Source organism: Strix uralensis, chromosome 10 (genome assembly GCF_047716275.1).
Source record: "Strix uralensis isolate ZFMK-TIS-50842 chromosome 10, bStrUra1, whole genome shotgun sequence".
Lineage (NCBI taxonomy): Eukaryota > Metazoa > Chordata > Aves > Strigiformes > Strigidae > Strix > Strix uralensis.
Window position 1 is genome coordinate 9,709,327 of NC_133981.1, and position 16,405 is coordinate 9,725,731.

General features: G+C 48.0%; 1 protein-coding gene across 1 annotated transcript in view; it reads right to left on the reverse strand.

Annotated features, from left to right (window-relative positions):
- RYBP (RING1 and YY1 binding protein) overlaps positions 1-8,934 on the reverse strand; it is a 46,780-nt gene extending 37,846 nt beyond the window's left edge. Inside the window, exons 1-2 of the mRNA XM_074879157.1 lie at positions 8,739-8,934; positions 7,653-7,778 (exon numbers count right to left, since the gene is read on the reverse strand). Of these exons, the coding sequence (XP_074735258.1) occupies positions 7,653-7,778; positions 8,739-8,770 (158 nt within the window). The 5' untranslated portion in view covers positions 8,771-8,934. The remainder of the gene's footprint in view (positions 1-7,652; positions 7,779-8,738) is intronic.
- Positions 8,935-16,405: the final 7,471 nt, after the last annotated feature.

Here is a 16,405-nt window from a genome sequence, read left to right on the forward strand (position 1 = left end):
AGGCAGCACTTCAATAATACAGTACTATCAAAACAGTGCCCAGTTTTAGCCAGATTGTTTTGTTTTTCCTAGGAAGGAGTTGAGATTCACCTGACTCTGAAGATACTGAGTTACTGAACAAAACCCACCAGGCCAGCAAGGAGAAGTGATGCTTTTCCCTCTCATTTATATTTGAGCCAGTCAGAATTACAATCTTTCCCATGTTTAACGGGCAGTGAATTTGTTGATGAACCAATTAGCACTCTGCTACAAAGAACACGCTCCTAATTAATAGCTGGTTTATGGGAAGAGCAATGTTAAGGATTTGGTCATACCTCCAGATATACCCAAAAAAGTGTGAAAGGAGCTCTGGTTGATGTAAAGAAAATCTGCCTGCACAAAGAGACAATCAATGTATTTAGCATGTGTCAGCTGTAAAAGGAACTTACATAAGTGTAATGGAGGCATTTCCACGTTATTTCTGTAGTATCATGTAATCCTGGACATCTGCTTAGGGTAGCATGTACGGGTTACTCAGTATTTGTGGTCTGCTTTTTTTGCCGTGTCCTTAATAAACACGAAGCGGCAATAATGATAATTTACCTTTACCTGTCTGAAACATGCACACTTTAAATGAATACAAACCCTCCTGTAAGACCCCTTCCCTCTAGAAATACCCAGATTTCTCCTTTTACCTTTGAAGGGCTCCAGGGCAGAGAGAGACAAAGTGCAGCCACAAGACACAGTCACACAGAGAGTTTGCACGAAACTTATTTCGGGTCAGAGCTACACGTTACGAAACTCCAGCGCACCTTGCGAGTGACCTACATTGTGGGACTGAAACCCACTAACCTACAGAACCACTCGAAATCCCACAAAATAGGTCAGTGGGTTTCCTCATAAGAAGAATTACACAGACAAGGTGATGTGCATCACGTTCTGTGTTTCTCACCAAGGGACCCTGGAAGGACCTGTCCACTCATTCAAGGCTGATGGAGCAGGAAGGAAAGGAGCAGCACCGCAGCAAGGAACAGTGAGCCTACCAACAGTAAAGCCGTTTAATTCACATTGCTAATGCAAAGCAGGTCTCGCAGCAGCCAGAGTACAAGTGACACCTGATTCATGATCAGCAGTGAACTAGCCTGGAGTTACGGCAGGGGTGTCCAAGCTATAGCACAAAAGCTGGATGTAGTCAGCCAAAACAATCCACCTAGCCCACAGCACACTTCTTGACTACTTTCATCCCTCACGGGTCTTGGGTCCCATGGACTTTTTTCAGGGACCTAGAAGTTCAGCCAAAACAGAGCCCCGCCACGCTCCGAGCTGCTGGGGAACACTAACATGCAGCACAGGACACTCAGCCAAGATCCCACAGAGGACCACACTTTGCATCCACCACTTCCCTCCTCTCAACTGTTACTCCAAGCAACACTGCACACTTTCTTATTTCCAGTTCATGGAAGGTTCCACTTACTAGATGAACCCTCATCAGGGTGCAAAACCACACGCCAATCGTGCAAATGCAGCAGCCCTTCTGGAGCCAGCTGACGGGAACATGAAACAATCAGGGCAATTAAGAAAGGCACGCGGAGAAAGTTGCTCCACATTCCTCTGCCTACTAGTTCCCCACGAGGACCTGCCGAGAGCAATGGATCAGTATCCCAGTGGACGCAATGTCTGTTTACAGCAGTAAAAGAAAGTTGCATGCCCTCTCCTCCTACACACACATAGATTCCCATCTCCCAAAAAAACAATCTATGGAGGAAGGGAAAAATGACTAACATCCACACAGCATATTATCAGTGATAGATTAGTGTCACAGTTTGTCTATTAGATCTTTATACAGTCTCCAACAGAAATGGATATTAAACCCTACCACCCACAATTATTTAACCCGAATGGGTAATCTACACAGAAATCATAACTCCACGCTAAACATACTACTATTTATTTTAACAAAAATATCTTTTTTTTCTACCCCCCCAAATAAAAAAACACTATAGCTATTATTCCTTAACAGGACCTTCAGGAACAAAATGTGGCAGAAGCAAAGCGAATCACAGCAGCCACCACACTACCTACTGTGTTTGTCACCTACAGCATTTCAGGTACCCAAATTTGACAGCCATAGCAAACAGGTATTGCCTTGGTGCTGCAGTCAGTACTGAGGATCCTCCCTGCTGAGAATGATTTCCCAGAGGTGCTGAGACCCAAGAGAAATCCTGTGGTGATGGTAATGAGATCATTAATGCCAGAGCCAAACACCAGCAAAGAGCAAATCAGGACACAACTCTTACTCTTTCAAACAGCCCAAGTAAGAGACGCAGATCTTATGCCAGTGTTATGCATGCACCAGGATGACAGATAATAGCTGATCTGAAGCTGAACAGCTTTATCTGTTCAGATGAAATCTCACAGACTAACCCTGTGCTAGTTAAAAAAAAATAAGTGTAGCATAACTCTGTACCAGTAGTCAGTTTATAACGGATCAAGACCCCAGGCCACATGGCTGAGGCACCTGGGGTCCAACAATATGAGTCATGAAATCAAACACAGTGTATCGTCAAACCACAGCCCCAGAATTCAGGGCTTGCTGCGAACCATCAGCATTGTCTGCTCATAAAATGCTAGGTTTGCAAAAGGCTCCTCCTGTCCTTAGCTCCCACACCATGGTGGGTTTGTCAGACCCAGCAAAAGTATTCCTCATCTACAATTTCAAAAAGTAACAGCTAATTAGTTTTAGGCAGCACTGGTAAACAAGGTATGTGACAAGAGAGGTCCCAAGAACTCCGTACATTTTGCAAATAGGTATCATGCATTCCGGCACTCGAAACCACCTAGGCAGAATGATGCTGTTTCCATCCATTACCAACAAAGCAGTCCCCGAGGGGACACGTCCTCAGGGGCTGGACAGCCCCATGGAGCACTGGCACAACTCCAGGCTGGTACAGACCATGCTCCACTCCACCTGATCCAACTGCCATTTAGCTTCAGCGATCAATGGGAAAAATAGGGATGATTTAACCATGGATCTAAGTGGCCAATTAATAAAACAAATATTCCAGAGCAAAGGCACCAATGTCCCTTCCACAACAGCTTTTTCCAGATGAGTCGCATCCTCCATTTTTATAGAAAATAACCCACTTAAAGGCCAGCTATGACACTAAATAAAACCCACCTTAACGCAGGTGAAAGCTATTAACTTGAAAGAACTGAATGAAACCACTTTGCTTCCAACCTACACCAAGCTACACACAAAAGCAAGCATTTTTAGAAGAGCAGTCCTGCAAATACATGGCAAATAAGAAGGGCATATATTAGTTGTATAGAGCGCAGGATCATGAGCCTGATTCCTCATTCCAGGAATAGCAGGACTATCTGGTGTCTATTCTGGTCAGGCCAGCTTGGATACAGAACAAGAGAATACTTGTCAAGGGTGACATGGACAGTAGTTTACATCCTTCAAGGTGCTAGCTTAGATCCTGCAAACATGAAAAGGAATTTTCTGGAGAACTGAAGGGGAGTAAAGGCCAATATCTGAGACACCTGTTCCACACAAGAGAAAATTTCTTTTAAATTTATGATGAGTAGTTTCAGCTCGGCCTCCCCTCAGAAACAAGGATTGCAGAAGAGTGACATACACTCCTTGAGCACTCCGCAATGAAATATATGTTCGAATCACTTGATGCAACTCCAGACCATGCACTCTAGGCATACAGGTATTAGCAACAAATACAACAGAAATGCTTACTAAGTGCATGCCTTGCAGAGGACATACACACTACAACTCGTTAATTTTGTACTAAAAGTCCCATTGTTTTAATTTGCATGTCAGGCATCCAGTTGTTGCTCTTGCATCTTCCACTGACTTTTTTAGTGCATTTCTCTGTAATCAAGACACATTCATGATAGAGGATGTAAAGTTCGGACAAGGAAAGCACTTATCCTAAAGTTAGAGAAAAATTAACATCCAAGAAGCTCCATCACATCACACCACTTGCCTATTTATCCAAAAGGAAAGATTCAGGAAATAGTACTACCTCTGAAATAAGAGAATGGGGGAATATTCTCCTTCACAATGATGTGTGAAAGCAATCTCACGCAGAAACACTCTGCACAGCCATGCCTGGGAGGAGAGAGAAAACTACAAGAAGAGGTGTATAAGAACACAACATACAGAAATCATGAGAGAACTAAAGGGGAAGAGGAGCAAGAATACCATTAAGAAAAAGAAATGGAAACAGGGAGCCATTTTCTACCCTCAAACAGGAACACACAGCTCCTCATAACGGGAAATACAATGCCAAATTCTGCCCTCACGCTCCTAGGAAATCCAAAGTAAACTTTCCTCCAACATTTGAAGTAGTAATGGATATTGGAAGGGAACACATGTCTATGGAGCAAATTTCCCAGCAGAACTTTTAATTCAAGCCTTCTCCTGTGTGCAGGAGCTTGGTGGGGCTAGACCAGAGCAAACCACCAGAAGAGCCGCAGGACGCAAGTGGAAGCGGTGGCCAGCACCAGTTCCCCGCACCATTATACCAATATAAAAGCCTCCGGGAAAGAAAAAAAGTATCATACAGCCCAGCAAACACATAATGCAACCATTGCACACTCCCAAGCTAGCCAGTTAAATCATCATCTCACCTAACTGAATGTTGTGTTGAACATAGCTTTTATCTTTGCTATGATCCTCACAGAAGAAAAACCAAAGAAAAACTCAACATACTTGCCTAAATAGAGTGCAATAAAGTTTAACCATAAAATAGCAAGAATAAAGTTGAGGAAAGGGAGTTAGTGACACATGGTAACAAATCCAGTATTCAAGTACTACAGGTTTAATGTAATCTTTGCAAGACAACTCCCAAATCTCTTGAGATGAATTTGACCTCATTTTTATTTAAAAGTGCAACTGAAATATTTATAAATAGCCCCTTGAAAAAGTATTCAGGTGCAATTTAACTGTTTAGCATCTACAGTGATTTTGACTTGGCAGGTCAACTCTAAAAACTCACTGTGTTTGAAGCACCTTCTTTGAGATCCTAGGGAAAGGGGATAGTTGGACCTGAGAAAGTAAAATTTCTAACTGCTGCCAGCCACCCCTCCCACACACCAACAGATTATATCAAGTCTGAAAAAATATACTCACAGTGAGAATTAGCTAACGTCCTAACTAGTTCTCAAATCAGAGAATATTTATTAGCTAAAGTAAATTCTACAGCAGATAACTGGCTTCATGGGGTGGGGGGGGTGAAGTAGGTCATACCAGATCTTAATAAAAAAAATGGGCATACTGTAATTGCACACAATATTTTGATGAAAATGAGTTGCATCACACAACTGTCTTGTCTATCTTTCACTACTTTGTTGAGTTCTTTTAAAAAGTGAGTTTGATAAATTTCCGATAAGTGTTACTGAAGTAAGCCTTAATGAAGCAATGTAGTTTTAAATGTGGAAAAGTGTCATCAACTTGTCAAATTGCAACTTAAAAGTCAAGCTCATCAGACACCTTATATTTCAAGTAATAAATTATCAATCATAACTCGTTAAGTATCTTTACATCAGTCATTTATTTAAAAAATTCTGAAGAATTTCCCTGGCATCAACTCGTACGTCACATACTGTAACACTCAAAGCAGTACCACAACAAAGGACTCTGACCTCCCAGGTCTTCTCAACATACGATGCTCATTCACAACATTCAATCACTCCTGCTTTCAGTTATATTTATTCATAAATTATACAAATATGCAAGCAGACATGATGGTCCATTGAATATTTTAAATACTTTCTCAAATTCTACAAACAAAAGCAATTTAAAAAGCAGCAAAAATGAATAGAAAGCTGATGAATTAAATGAATTAAAATTAGAAGCCATTCATAAGGGTCCATTAAAAGCTAAACAGAAGTACAATGTTCTAGACCCGAGGATCACATCTGCAAGTAAGGCTACAGCTCTTAACCTGAAATAATCAACAGCTATCCCTCTTAATGGCCCTTTAAAAGACAAAACATGCTACTCCCTCAACAAACAGTTTGAAAATTATCATTTAAAAAAAAAAAAAAGGGCATGCGAGTGAAAGCTGCTGCTTTCAAAATGAACATCAGCATGGTGGCCAAACGAAAACGATCGAGTCTGATACAAGATACAACCCATATGGGCTCCTACATCTCATTAAGGCTCTCCTCCTACAAACATCCATGCACATGCTTGACGTGACGCTGCGAGAACTTGTGGTGACTGTGAGGCTACGTGCTGTAGTAGCACAGTTAAAGACCAGGCGACTGCAGGATCAACGTGTTTCACCTGAGCCAACGGGGAAGCCAAGGCAACAGAAACCCACAGAAATCAAGCATGCAGTGAAGGTTTAGTTGCGTGACAAAACGAGACTGAACAAAACGAGTGAAGAATCCGCTCTAGGTGCCTACGGAACACTGCTGTCCCAAAAGCTCGACCTTATTCAAGGCTGTAACTAGTTCTATTTAAAATTGGTTGAAGTTCAACACCTCTGTATCTTTTGTAAAAAGCGTAGAGATACTTGTAACCGACACGTATCATAAAACACACTGTGAAGCAGTACAGCACTCTGTTGCTGTAACTCAGAGTTTCAATGGCCCAAAAGCATGCTCCCCATTAAAAATGTAGGCACTTCACATTGTCTAAAGCACAGTGCGAACAATAACCAACCGAACATGCTTTCACCTCCTTTGTCAATCAAGTCAAGACAGCCAAGTCATGCAAACAGCCTGCTCATGAGAGCATCTCAATACACTGCTTCACTCAAAGGAGGAAAACGATGCCTTTCACAATGGAAATCTTACAGACTACCTCCATGGCAGAGCAGAGCAATAGGAACTCAAATTTGGAAGGTACCACATGAACAAAATCAGAAGACAACATGGTAAAACAAATCAGAAAAAGAAAGAAAAAGCAGAGCACCACATGCCTGTTTTAGCACCAATTGATATTTCCAAGACAACTTTCTGAACCCATTAACTGGGAGAGTGCAAGTTTTGGGGTTTTTTTTTGAGATTAACTTAAGTACTGTATGTCAGCTTCACCATCTCGTAAAGACTTCCACAGTTACTCAGCACAAGGCAATCAGAGAGACCTGACAGCTAAAGCTTTCAGAAATCCGCACCATTCCCACACTGAGCACAAAGCCGATTCCTTTCGGATGACAACAGACACCGAGAGATCAACATCTCAGGAAGGGAGTTGTTGTTCTCCTGGCATCTTTAGTTTCAGCCGTTTCCTTTCTCACTCCCTAATCCTCAATCATTTCTACTCCTCTAGAAGATACAGGTAAATCTCCACCCAAACCACAGAAAACTGTCTGCCCCAAACCACAGACTGAACGTTCCTGGCTGGCTGCAGATCTCCAAGAGGTCCTCTGTACATCAGTGACAAAAAAGCACAGAACAACAAAAAGATTCAGGTCGCTGCCACATCCACGAAACACGTCTTCCAGCTCCAATTAAATGCTTGAAAGAGAATTTTTAAAATCCACAGGCTTTTGAACGGGGACAGAAGGGACTGCACCGGGGGAAGGGGGGATGCAACCAGCCGATATCCAGGCAACAGCAAAAAAAAAAAAAAAAAAAAAAAAAAAATCAACAAGTCGGCGCAGCCCAGCGTCGAGCGAAAGCCGCGTCGAAAGGTGCGGACGTACCTTGTGGAGGTGCCTTTCCTGACATCGCAGATGCTGCATTTGAAGGCTTCGGCGCTGTTCCTGAAGGTGCACACGCTACAATCCCAAAAGCCTTCGTCGGCTGCAGGTTTGGCTTGCCTCTTCGGCCTTGAGGAGGGGGAGGGAGAGGGGAAGCGTGTGTGTGTACGTGTGTGTTTGGGGAGGAGGAGAGAGGCGGCGGGAGGAGGAGGGAGAGGAGGAGGAGAGAAAGAAAACACACACATGAGAAACCATGTTACAGAGCCCCGAAACCCAGCGCCTGCTCTCACCGCCGCTCTCCCCCCCGCCCCCCCGCGCCCGGGAACGGCCGACAAACACCTACCGGGGCCGGTGCCCGGAGAGGTGCGGCCGCTCCGCCCCCGGCCCCGCACCGCGGGAGGGCCCAGCCGGGCCGGGCCGGGCCGAACCCAGCCGGGCCGGGCCAGCCGCGTCCCCCGGCGCCCCCCGCACCGCGGCGGGAGCCGCCCCCCCCCCCCCCCTCCCCGTCCCTCGGAGGGAGGGTCGGAGGGAGGGTGGGAGAGTTTGAAGGCTGGGAGGCGCGTTCCCTCCTCCACCTTGTTAAACCTCCCTTTGTCTGGGAGCAGCGAGTGCGCGGAGCGGGAGGGCGAGCGAGCGGAGCCGCCATGGCTGCTCTCACACCAGACCAGCCCTGGCACCGGCGGCAGGCAGGGAGACACCGGCACTCCTCCTCCTCCTCCTCCCGCTGCTGCTGCCCTTCCACGCTCCCTCCATCTTAGGAGCCTCCCTCCCTCCCTCCCCGCCCGCAGCCCCCCCGCCCCGGCCCCCCGCGTACCTGGCGGGGCGGCGCGGGCACGCCGCCCCCCTCCCCGCACTCTCCCTCCATCTTAGGAGCCCCTCGCCGCCGCCGCCGCCCCCCCTTCCCCCGCGGCGGAGCACACGCACGCAACTACCAGCCAGGGGCCTACCCACCGCCATCCCCTCCCGCCGCGCCAGCAGCCGAGCCGGGCCCGCCGCCGGGGCAGGCAGGGGCGGCCCCCGCCGGGCTCCCTCCATCTTAGGTGCCTCTTCCCCCCCACCCCCCCCCACCCCCCTGCGCCCCCCGCTCACCTGGTCGGGCTCTTCTTGTCGCCCATGACCATGGATCGGGGCCGCCCCTGCCCTGCGCACAAAGAAAGAGGCGAGGGGGAGGGGAGGGGGACGGGGCTGCCTCCGTCCAGCAGGCTCCGGCTGCTCCTCACCCCCGCTCCTGCCGCTGCCAGGCTCCGCTCCAGACTAGCAGCGCAGCGCAGCCCGGCGCCCTCCCTCCTTCTCCTCCCTCCCCGCGCCGCTCCGGCGGGCGGAGCTCGCCGCCGCGCCGCGGCCAATGGAGGCGGCCCCGCCGCCAGCCCTGGCGAGGAGGAGAAGCGGGGAGCGCCCCCCGCGCCGCGCCGCCTCCCCGGCGGGTCCCACCTCCCCCCCCACCCGCGGCCGGGAGCCCCTTCGGGCCGCCTCCCGCCCTCCTTCCCTCCCCTCAGCGCCGCGGGCGCTGCCCCCCCCCCCCCCCCCCCCCCCGCACCGGGATCCAGCCGCGGCGGGCGGGCTGGCTCCTCTCCGCCGGCGGCGGCGGGTGGCCCCTTCCTTTCCCGTCCCTTCCCCCTCAGAGGGCTCGTCGCCTGCCCGTCGCCGGGGCAGCGGGGCTGAGGCCGGCCTGCTGCGGGCGGCAGCCCCTGGGGGGAGAGCGCGGCCGCGCGGCCCCGTCCTGCCCGCGGGGCGGGAGCGGGCGGCGGGAGGGGCAGCAGGTACCGGCGGGCCCGGGGGATGCGGTGCCCTCCGTGAGGGGAAGGGCGGCCGAGCCCTGCCTCGCCCCGCCGGCGGCTGCGCTGGAAGTTACCGGGTAGGGCTAGGCAGCCGGGGGCAAACTCCCGCTCCGTGCCCTGTCCTCGGGCACGGGCCCCGGCGCCTTCACGAGCACCTCAACCGCCACCTTTATGAATTTCCTCTCGGCTTTGGGTCAGGTCACAAGCTCGTACAGAGCCGAAGGCATTTCGACAGCGCTGCCGTAGTCTTCCAGAAACGTGCCCGTCAATCCCTCAACAATCTGTCGACTCCACGGAAAGCACCAGCTGTGGTTCTGCAAAACTCCCGAGGTGGCGAAAAGTGGCATTTCCCAAAAAGTGGCAGTCTGGCCCCGAGTTTTGCCCCTGCCCGCTGAGGCCTGGCGTGTCGGGCTGGACAGCGATGTGCCGAGCACAAGCCCTTGCCCTCTTTGCTGAGCTGCTTTTCACGCGGGGCCGGTTCCTCAGCAGCGGCTGCAGGAGGAGATGGGGGCAATGGACAGCTGAGGGAGGACGGGGCATCGAGCCGTGAGCAAGGACGAAAGTTGGTTCAGCCGCTCCTAGCTGCACGAGCCTTGCAGGACAGACATCTTTTCACCGTGCTTGCCCACTTTCTCAGTGGCGACTAAGCCAAGCTAATAGCTCCCGCCAGCAAAGAGCAAACTTCATCCCAGGGCAAGAAACAGTGCAGACAGGAGGGACGTCTGTGGGCTGTGCCCAAGAGCGGGGGTGCAGGGCGAGGGTGAAGAGAGTCTGAACACAGTTAACCTATGGGTGAATACAAGGAAAAAATAAAGAAAATTGTTACCTAAAAAGCAAACAAACGTAAGTGGCTTATGGCAGGATACACTCCTACCATGGCAGGAGGCAAGCATAACCATGTCCTGCACTTTAAAGTGATCTGGACTCACAAGCCACAGAGGTTTTTTCCCCTCCACCGATACCCATTTTAACAGTTAAATCATGCTGACAGAGTCACCTCCCCATATTTAATAGCTGCATGTAATCCACTTACCCTACCAGCCCCCCCATCCCCACACAGGTAATTTAACCCTTGCTGGCACCTCCACCAACCGCTTTAACCATTATTTGCACAAATGAAGACTTCCAATGACTTTTTTCTACGCCACGCAAGTTCCCAAACAATACAGCAAGAAGCAGACATACTCCAAGGGCAGAGTTAAGGTTGCGCAATTATCACATGTAGGAAGTGTCATTTTCCCATTGCATCTGCTGTTTTCCAAACATTTTTGCTCTTTTAGATTACAGCAGTATCATTTGCTTCGGGAATCTGTGTGGGAACAGTAACTCAGCAGTGCTCATGGGGTCTGGTAAGTGCAGAGTCCTGGTGTGCAGTTGCTACCAGAACTTCATGGCAATGATGCTTATGGGGACAAGAAGAACACCTTGTTTGGGGACAAGGTCAGCAGAGAATCTGAGAAGAAGCACAGAAAGACAGTAAGCGCTGACATTTTGACTCGGGAGGAGATCTACGCATGGTCTGACTCCTGTTTTCTGCCACAGCTGCTCCCCTTAGCTCCCCATTGCTGCGTTAAGCAGAGTGACAGCCACCACAGGCAGAGTAAGTTATTGTGGAAACACCAAGGAGCTATGGCCCATTTTTAGAAAGTAATTTATCTCCTTAAAAAAGTTCCAGGGTTGCTGTTTTCATAGCAAAAGTTGTTTTCTTTCCAAAAACCTACTACATCCTTTATTATCAATTTCCCTGGAAACCTTCCTTCCTCAGCAAATAACGCTTTCAAAGTCACATGTTCAAAGCTTGGCAACCCAAGCATAGTGTGACTTCATTCAGTCAGGTACATGCAACAGGAGGTGGTCGTTCCCTGTTTGTTAAACACCCCTCAAGCCCTGGTTGGGTGTCTTTACCTTCAAAGACGGTTCCTGAAGGAGCACCGTGGATGGTGATGGGCTCACGTGTTGATCCAGCCAGAGCTTTTGGGATGGGCAGCACTACTTTGTTGACCCCTCCAGAGACCAATGCACCAAGACAGGAACCGCTGACAGAAATCAGGGCTGAAAATACAGCCAAAGTAAATGACGACTGCCTTAGTGGCGTATTTCTTTCACACCCTGGTGTTAGCACGGTGAGTTATCCTGCCGGCCTCAAAATTCACCAAGGTGGCATGGGCAGTGCACCCCACTGAGCATTTGGGGATTTTTAATGGAGTTTGGGCTCTCATGTGCTCACAAGACAGCCTTGGGTAAGTCATTGAGCACTTCTCATCAACCCCAGCAGTCTGGATCTGGAAAGCGAGCAGAGCAAATTTCTAGGCTCACACATGAATCGATGGCACAAGTTTTCAAACCAAACTCATTCCAGCTAAATGTTTTGGACTCCACACTGCTGCCCAGCTGGTGGTAAATCCACCTGAAGAAATTCCCACCATTGCCTCCAGAAGATGCCACTTTCTCATCAATGCCAACTGTGTGCAACTGCTTGCTTGAGAGCACTCTCAACTTCAAGAGCATCCTGTTAACCCACTTCTTTCCGCCTCTCCCCTTCCCCCACCATATGTATTTTTAACAACAAAAACCTTGTGAAGAGACACTGTCTGCAGATGCTTCCAGGGCATGACAAGAGACACAGCACCAGGGCAGGCATGCTCACAGCAGCTGGGAGAGCAGGACACAAACCTCCCAGGCCAACCTGGCTGCCGCAGCTATGCTGGGAGCTCACACACAAATGGCTTTGCCCAGCAAAGATTTGACTTTGCGTCAGTACATCCTTCATGTCAGGTACAGAGATGCTGTGATGAGACAGATGGAGCATCGTTACCCCTCTGCACCAGCTCGGCCTCCCCATCCCCCGAACCGTCCCTCACCCCAGCAGCATCGCAGCTGCTCCTCCTTCCTTGATTCAGCCCTGAAAACAGGCGACAGTCCAAACCCACGGTCCGCTCCGTACCCTCCACAGAGCAGCTGGCCAGGGATGCTCAGTGATACACCCCCAAGATAAGCACTCTGTTAGTAGCCTCTTCAGCACAGTGAGACCTCCAAAACCTGGGGTGCTGAGGGTGCAGGGATAATTCCCTGCACCTGGACCATTGGTATAAACAGATTTAAAAACAAACCGGAACGCTCTGCACGCAGCCAAAGTCAGTATTTGTGCATAGGGTTCAATGCCAAATATAAATATTAACTTGAGCTTCTCAGCCCCGTTGGTCACTGTGGTAAATACACATTTTTGTAATTTTGCATCAGATGTGCATAACTTCTCAGAAGTGACTGCTGTCCTGAACAGCCTGAAGTCTAACCACTAGTAAATGACTTTTCTGTGGATTTAATAAGGAATTTGTTACACAGAAACTGAAATCAATCTCAGGATACAGGTGTCTCAGTCTAGCCAGAGCTAAGAGGATCAGAAGTGATGCTGCTGCTCTTTGGGGCAGGGAAGCTGCATATCACCACATGATTAGCACCTTTTAGTAGAAGGGGGTGAAGGGGAAATTAGCAATTGAGGGTAGAAATGGTGAATCAGCTACACTAAAGCACCTTAACAGCCAGCATTCATTTCTCTGTGTCCTGCTGAAGGGAATTAAATGTGTTTGGCCTCCCCAGGCTTCCAGGATGAGGAGAAGGTATCAAGGGGCGGAAGAAAAAGAGGCTGTGTGAAAGCTGGCGGGCTTCACACAAAGTATCGTAATGTTTGCCATACCGTCAGAGCACCCTTGGCAAGGGAAGCAGGAGCCTATGCTCAGAAGCCTGGAAGTCTTCACCACAAAACAAAATACCAAACCAGAAAGCATGCGTTGGCCGGAGACAGCAGTGGTCAACTAACCGCACCCTCTCTTGCTTTCAAAGCACAGCATTAACTGTCATTGGCTTCAGGTACCAATGCCAGGGAGAAGTCAGGAGGAAACTACTCTTGGAAGTCTCACTAAGCACTTGACAGTGTCTTTGAAAAGGTAGCCCAGGCTGAGTTTGTAAGCTTTTGGGGAGAAACGTTGTGCTAGTGATTGTGTAAACACAGGACTGGCTGATGGATGGCCCTGGTGCACCACAGACATTTATGCATGCTCCAGCAAAACACACTGAATTAACAAGCATCTTGGATTAATACAGGGACACTCAGAGACTTTACTGATAATTATGGGAGAGAAACAAATGATAAGGAAGAATTACCACACAGTATTCCATTTTCCAGATTTTGGTAAAAACTCAGATACATGGTCAGATGGGATGTTTTTAGCTGCACTGGGAGCACAGGTGTGGCAAAGTAGGTAAGGGATGAAGCAAGCAGAACCATGGGGATGGAGGAAGATTGTTGGTAGAGCTCCTCAAAAAACTGCCTTGTGATGAACATTACTTGATATTTTCCTTAGTGACCCCATTAGGAAAAGGGGAGATTGTGCTAATAAGCTGAAGATGAGAAGCAGAACATCACACTGGGAGAGGAGAATAACTGAGAGCAAAGTGTCAATGCGATGAAATACTGTTACTGACAGGCAGCTGGGTGCTCGCAATAAAACTTTCTGACTTAAAGCTTGTTGGTTTGGTGCATGGGAGGGAGAAGACCTGTCTTAGGTGTTTGTGTGCCGCTGGTGTGACTTAGCTCCTGGAAAGGCCAGTGACAAGCAGAGGGTATCAGAAGAAGTACCACTGAATAGAGACAGGGAAACATATTAATAGCACTGTACAGTGCACAGGCAAGATCCTGTGGGAGTTACCATTCTTCAGACAATTCTCCAGTTGAAGAAAAAAACGACATTCAAGCTGGGACAAGCATGGAAAAGAGTTTCTAGTATGGTCAGACGAATGGGAAGCTTATCAGAGAAGTCTCTACAAACTCAACTTGCTCAGCCTGGGGAAACAAAGGCTGGGAGGAGATATGACCACTCTTTAAAAAATACACTGGGGAAGGAGGCAGCACATTGCAGCAATAAAAGAGCTAGCAGACAAAAAAAGAAGAGCACAACTGATCTATGCTGGACATGTAGGCTGGAAACTAGACATCTGTTTCTAACCTTCAGAGGAGCAAGGAACAGAAACAGCCTTGCAACAGGAGGAGCAAAGGCACTCAATGTAAAGATGGACCTTGATCACTTACAGAAGGAATCTCGCAGCAAAGCAGCTCACACGGTCCCTCCTGCCTCTGTGATCCTGCTGAAGTCAGACCCTACTGTTGTCATCAGAGTCCTGTCTCTCCCTCCTCACCCACCCACACCAAATAATCTCATCTGACTTGTTTCCAGCCAACAGATTTCAGTAGATGCTCTCTCAAGGGAAAGGGAGAGGTACAGGGAGAAGAAAACTCTTCATCCAGCTTTTGTGCCTAGAAATGGATTTCTCAAATACCCAGGGATTTCCGATTCGCTTCTAAATTTGGTATGTGTATTTTTCCTTCCAGAAAATTTAAAACTTCCTCTATTCAGCAAAATAAGGGTCTTTTTTAAGTTTTCTTTCTTTTTTTTTTTTTTAATATAATCTATTTATAGATAGTCTTTCATGGGTTCTTTGGAAAATAGTTTTAGAACTGAATTAGCAAGTGATCAAATGCCGACTATCAGGAACTTCAAACAGCAAGCCAAAAACTTTCTATCAGAAACAGCCTGCTGAAGAGAGATGTAGTAGAAAAAGGATCTGAAAGATGAGGAGCAATATGCAAGCAACAGCCAGTGCCAAGAATCTGCAGGGTCTGCAAACCCTTAAAATGCCAGACAGACAGGAGTAGAAAACAGCCTGAAAAGGTAGAGGCATAAAAAACTCTATGTGCAACAGCATTAAATATAAAACTTGGCTGAGTAGAAAAGAAAGCCAACAAAAACTAGAGGCTCTAGCACAGCATCCCGCATGCTGTATTCTACAGATAGCAAAGGCTGTGCAATTTAAATCTGTAATCCCTTCCCAAGCAAAGAGGCTTTTGCAATAGCACAATCTGGATGTCACCAGCATATGAATAGGCATCTTGGGACTGCTCTGGAGAGCAGAGGTCAAAGTTTAGTGATGTATGTAGTTGTCTCCCTAATGGGTCTTATTGATTATCATCCATAGAAACAAGCAGCATCTCCAAATCTGCCTCCTCCTTTGTGCTAGATGCTGGCAACCAAGAAAAAACACCTTGATCTTCTAGCTCCATGCAGTCTGTAGAACTAAGTCTGTGACGAGGAAAGACACAAAGTTGCTGAATAGACTAACGAACTACGGCAAGCGGAAAATGGTGAATAGATCTGTGTAACATCTGCATAGCAATGATACATGGGAGCACACTGTCAAAAATTAATATCTAATAAAATACCAACAAAAATTTAGGATGAGGGGAGGAAAGAGGAAGTCAACATTGCAATTCAATCACCTAAGTAACTCATGCTTTGTGGAAGGGGCTGATAAGCCCCAGTACGGATAAAGCCAAATTCACAATTATCCAAATGCAGGTATTCCAGCAGTGTATATCTTAAATATTGCAGTGAAAATATCATATCTGTGATACAAAATGGTGGTAATAGGTTGGTATCTTCACAGCATAAGCACAATTCTGTTGTGGCAAACTTCAACAGGGGAACAAAAATAGAAAAAGCACCAGAAGAACTGGACCAGAAGTACCAATGCTATTTTTTCATATTCTAGTGAGCACTGCTGTGGCAGCCAGCCAGCACGGTTTTGTGAGCAGAACCATCTCAGGTAGGGCACTGCGAACCCCCTCAGGTGGAGACTAAGCTGATAAATAAGCAAAGGTAAGGGTGATTATCAGACCTCTTCAAACATCCTGAGTCTGCGAGACAGAGCCAGAGAAAGCAGGCTCAACTCTCGAGATTTTGGTACTTCCACTTCTGGCTGCTGCTAGATACTGGAAGTGGAAAAAAAAGATGCAGGGCAGGGATGAAGCAAGGTTTGCTGCCCAGCAGAGGACCACGTAGGTGACTCCTGCTCCTGGTTCCATGGGACATGCCGCTTGCCAGCACAGGTTATATAAACCTAGTTATTTACTCACACATCCTCACA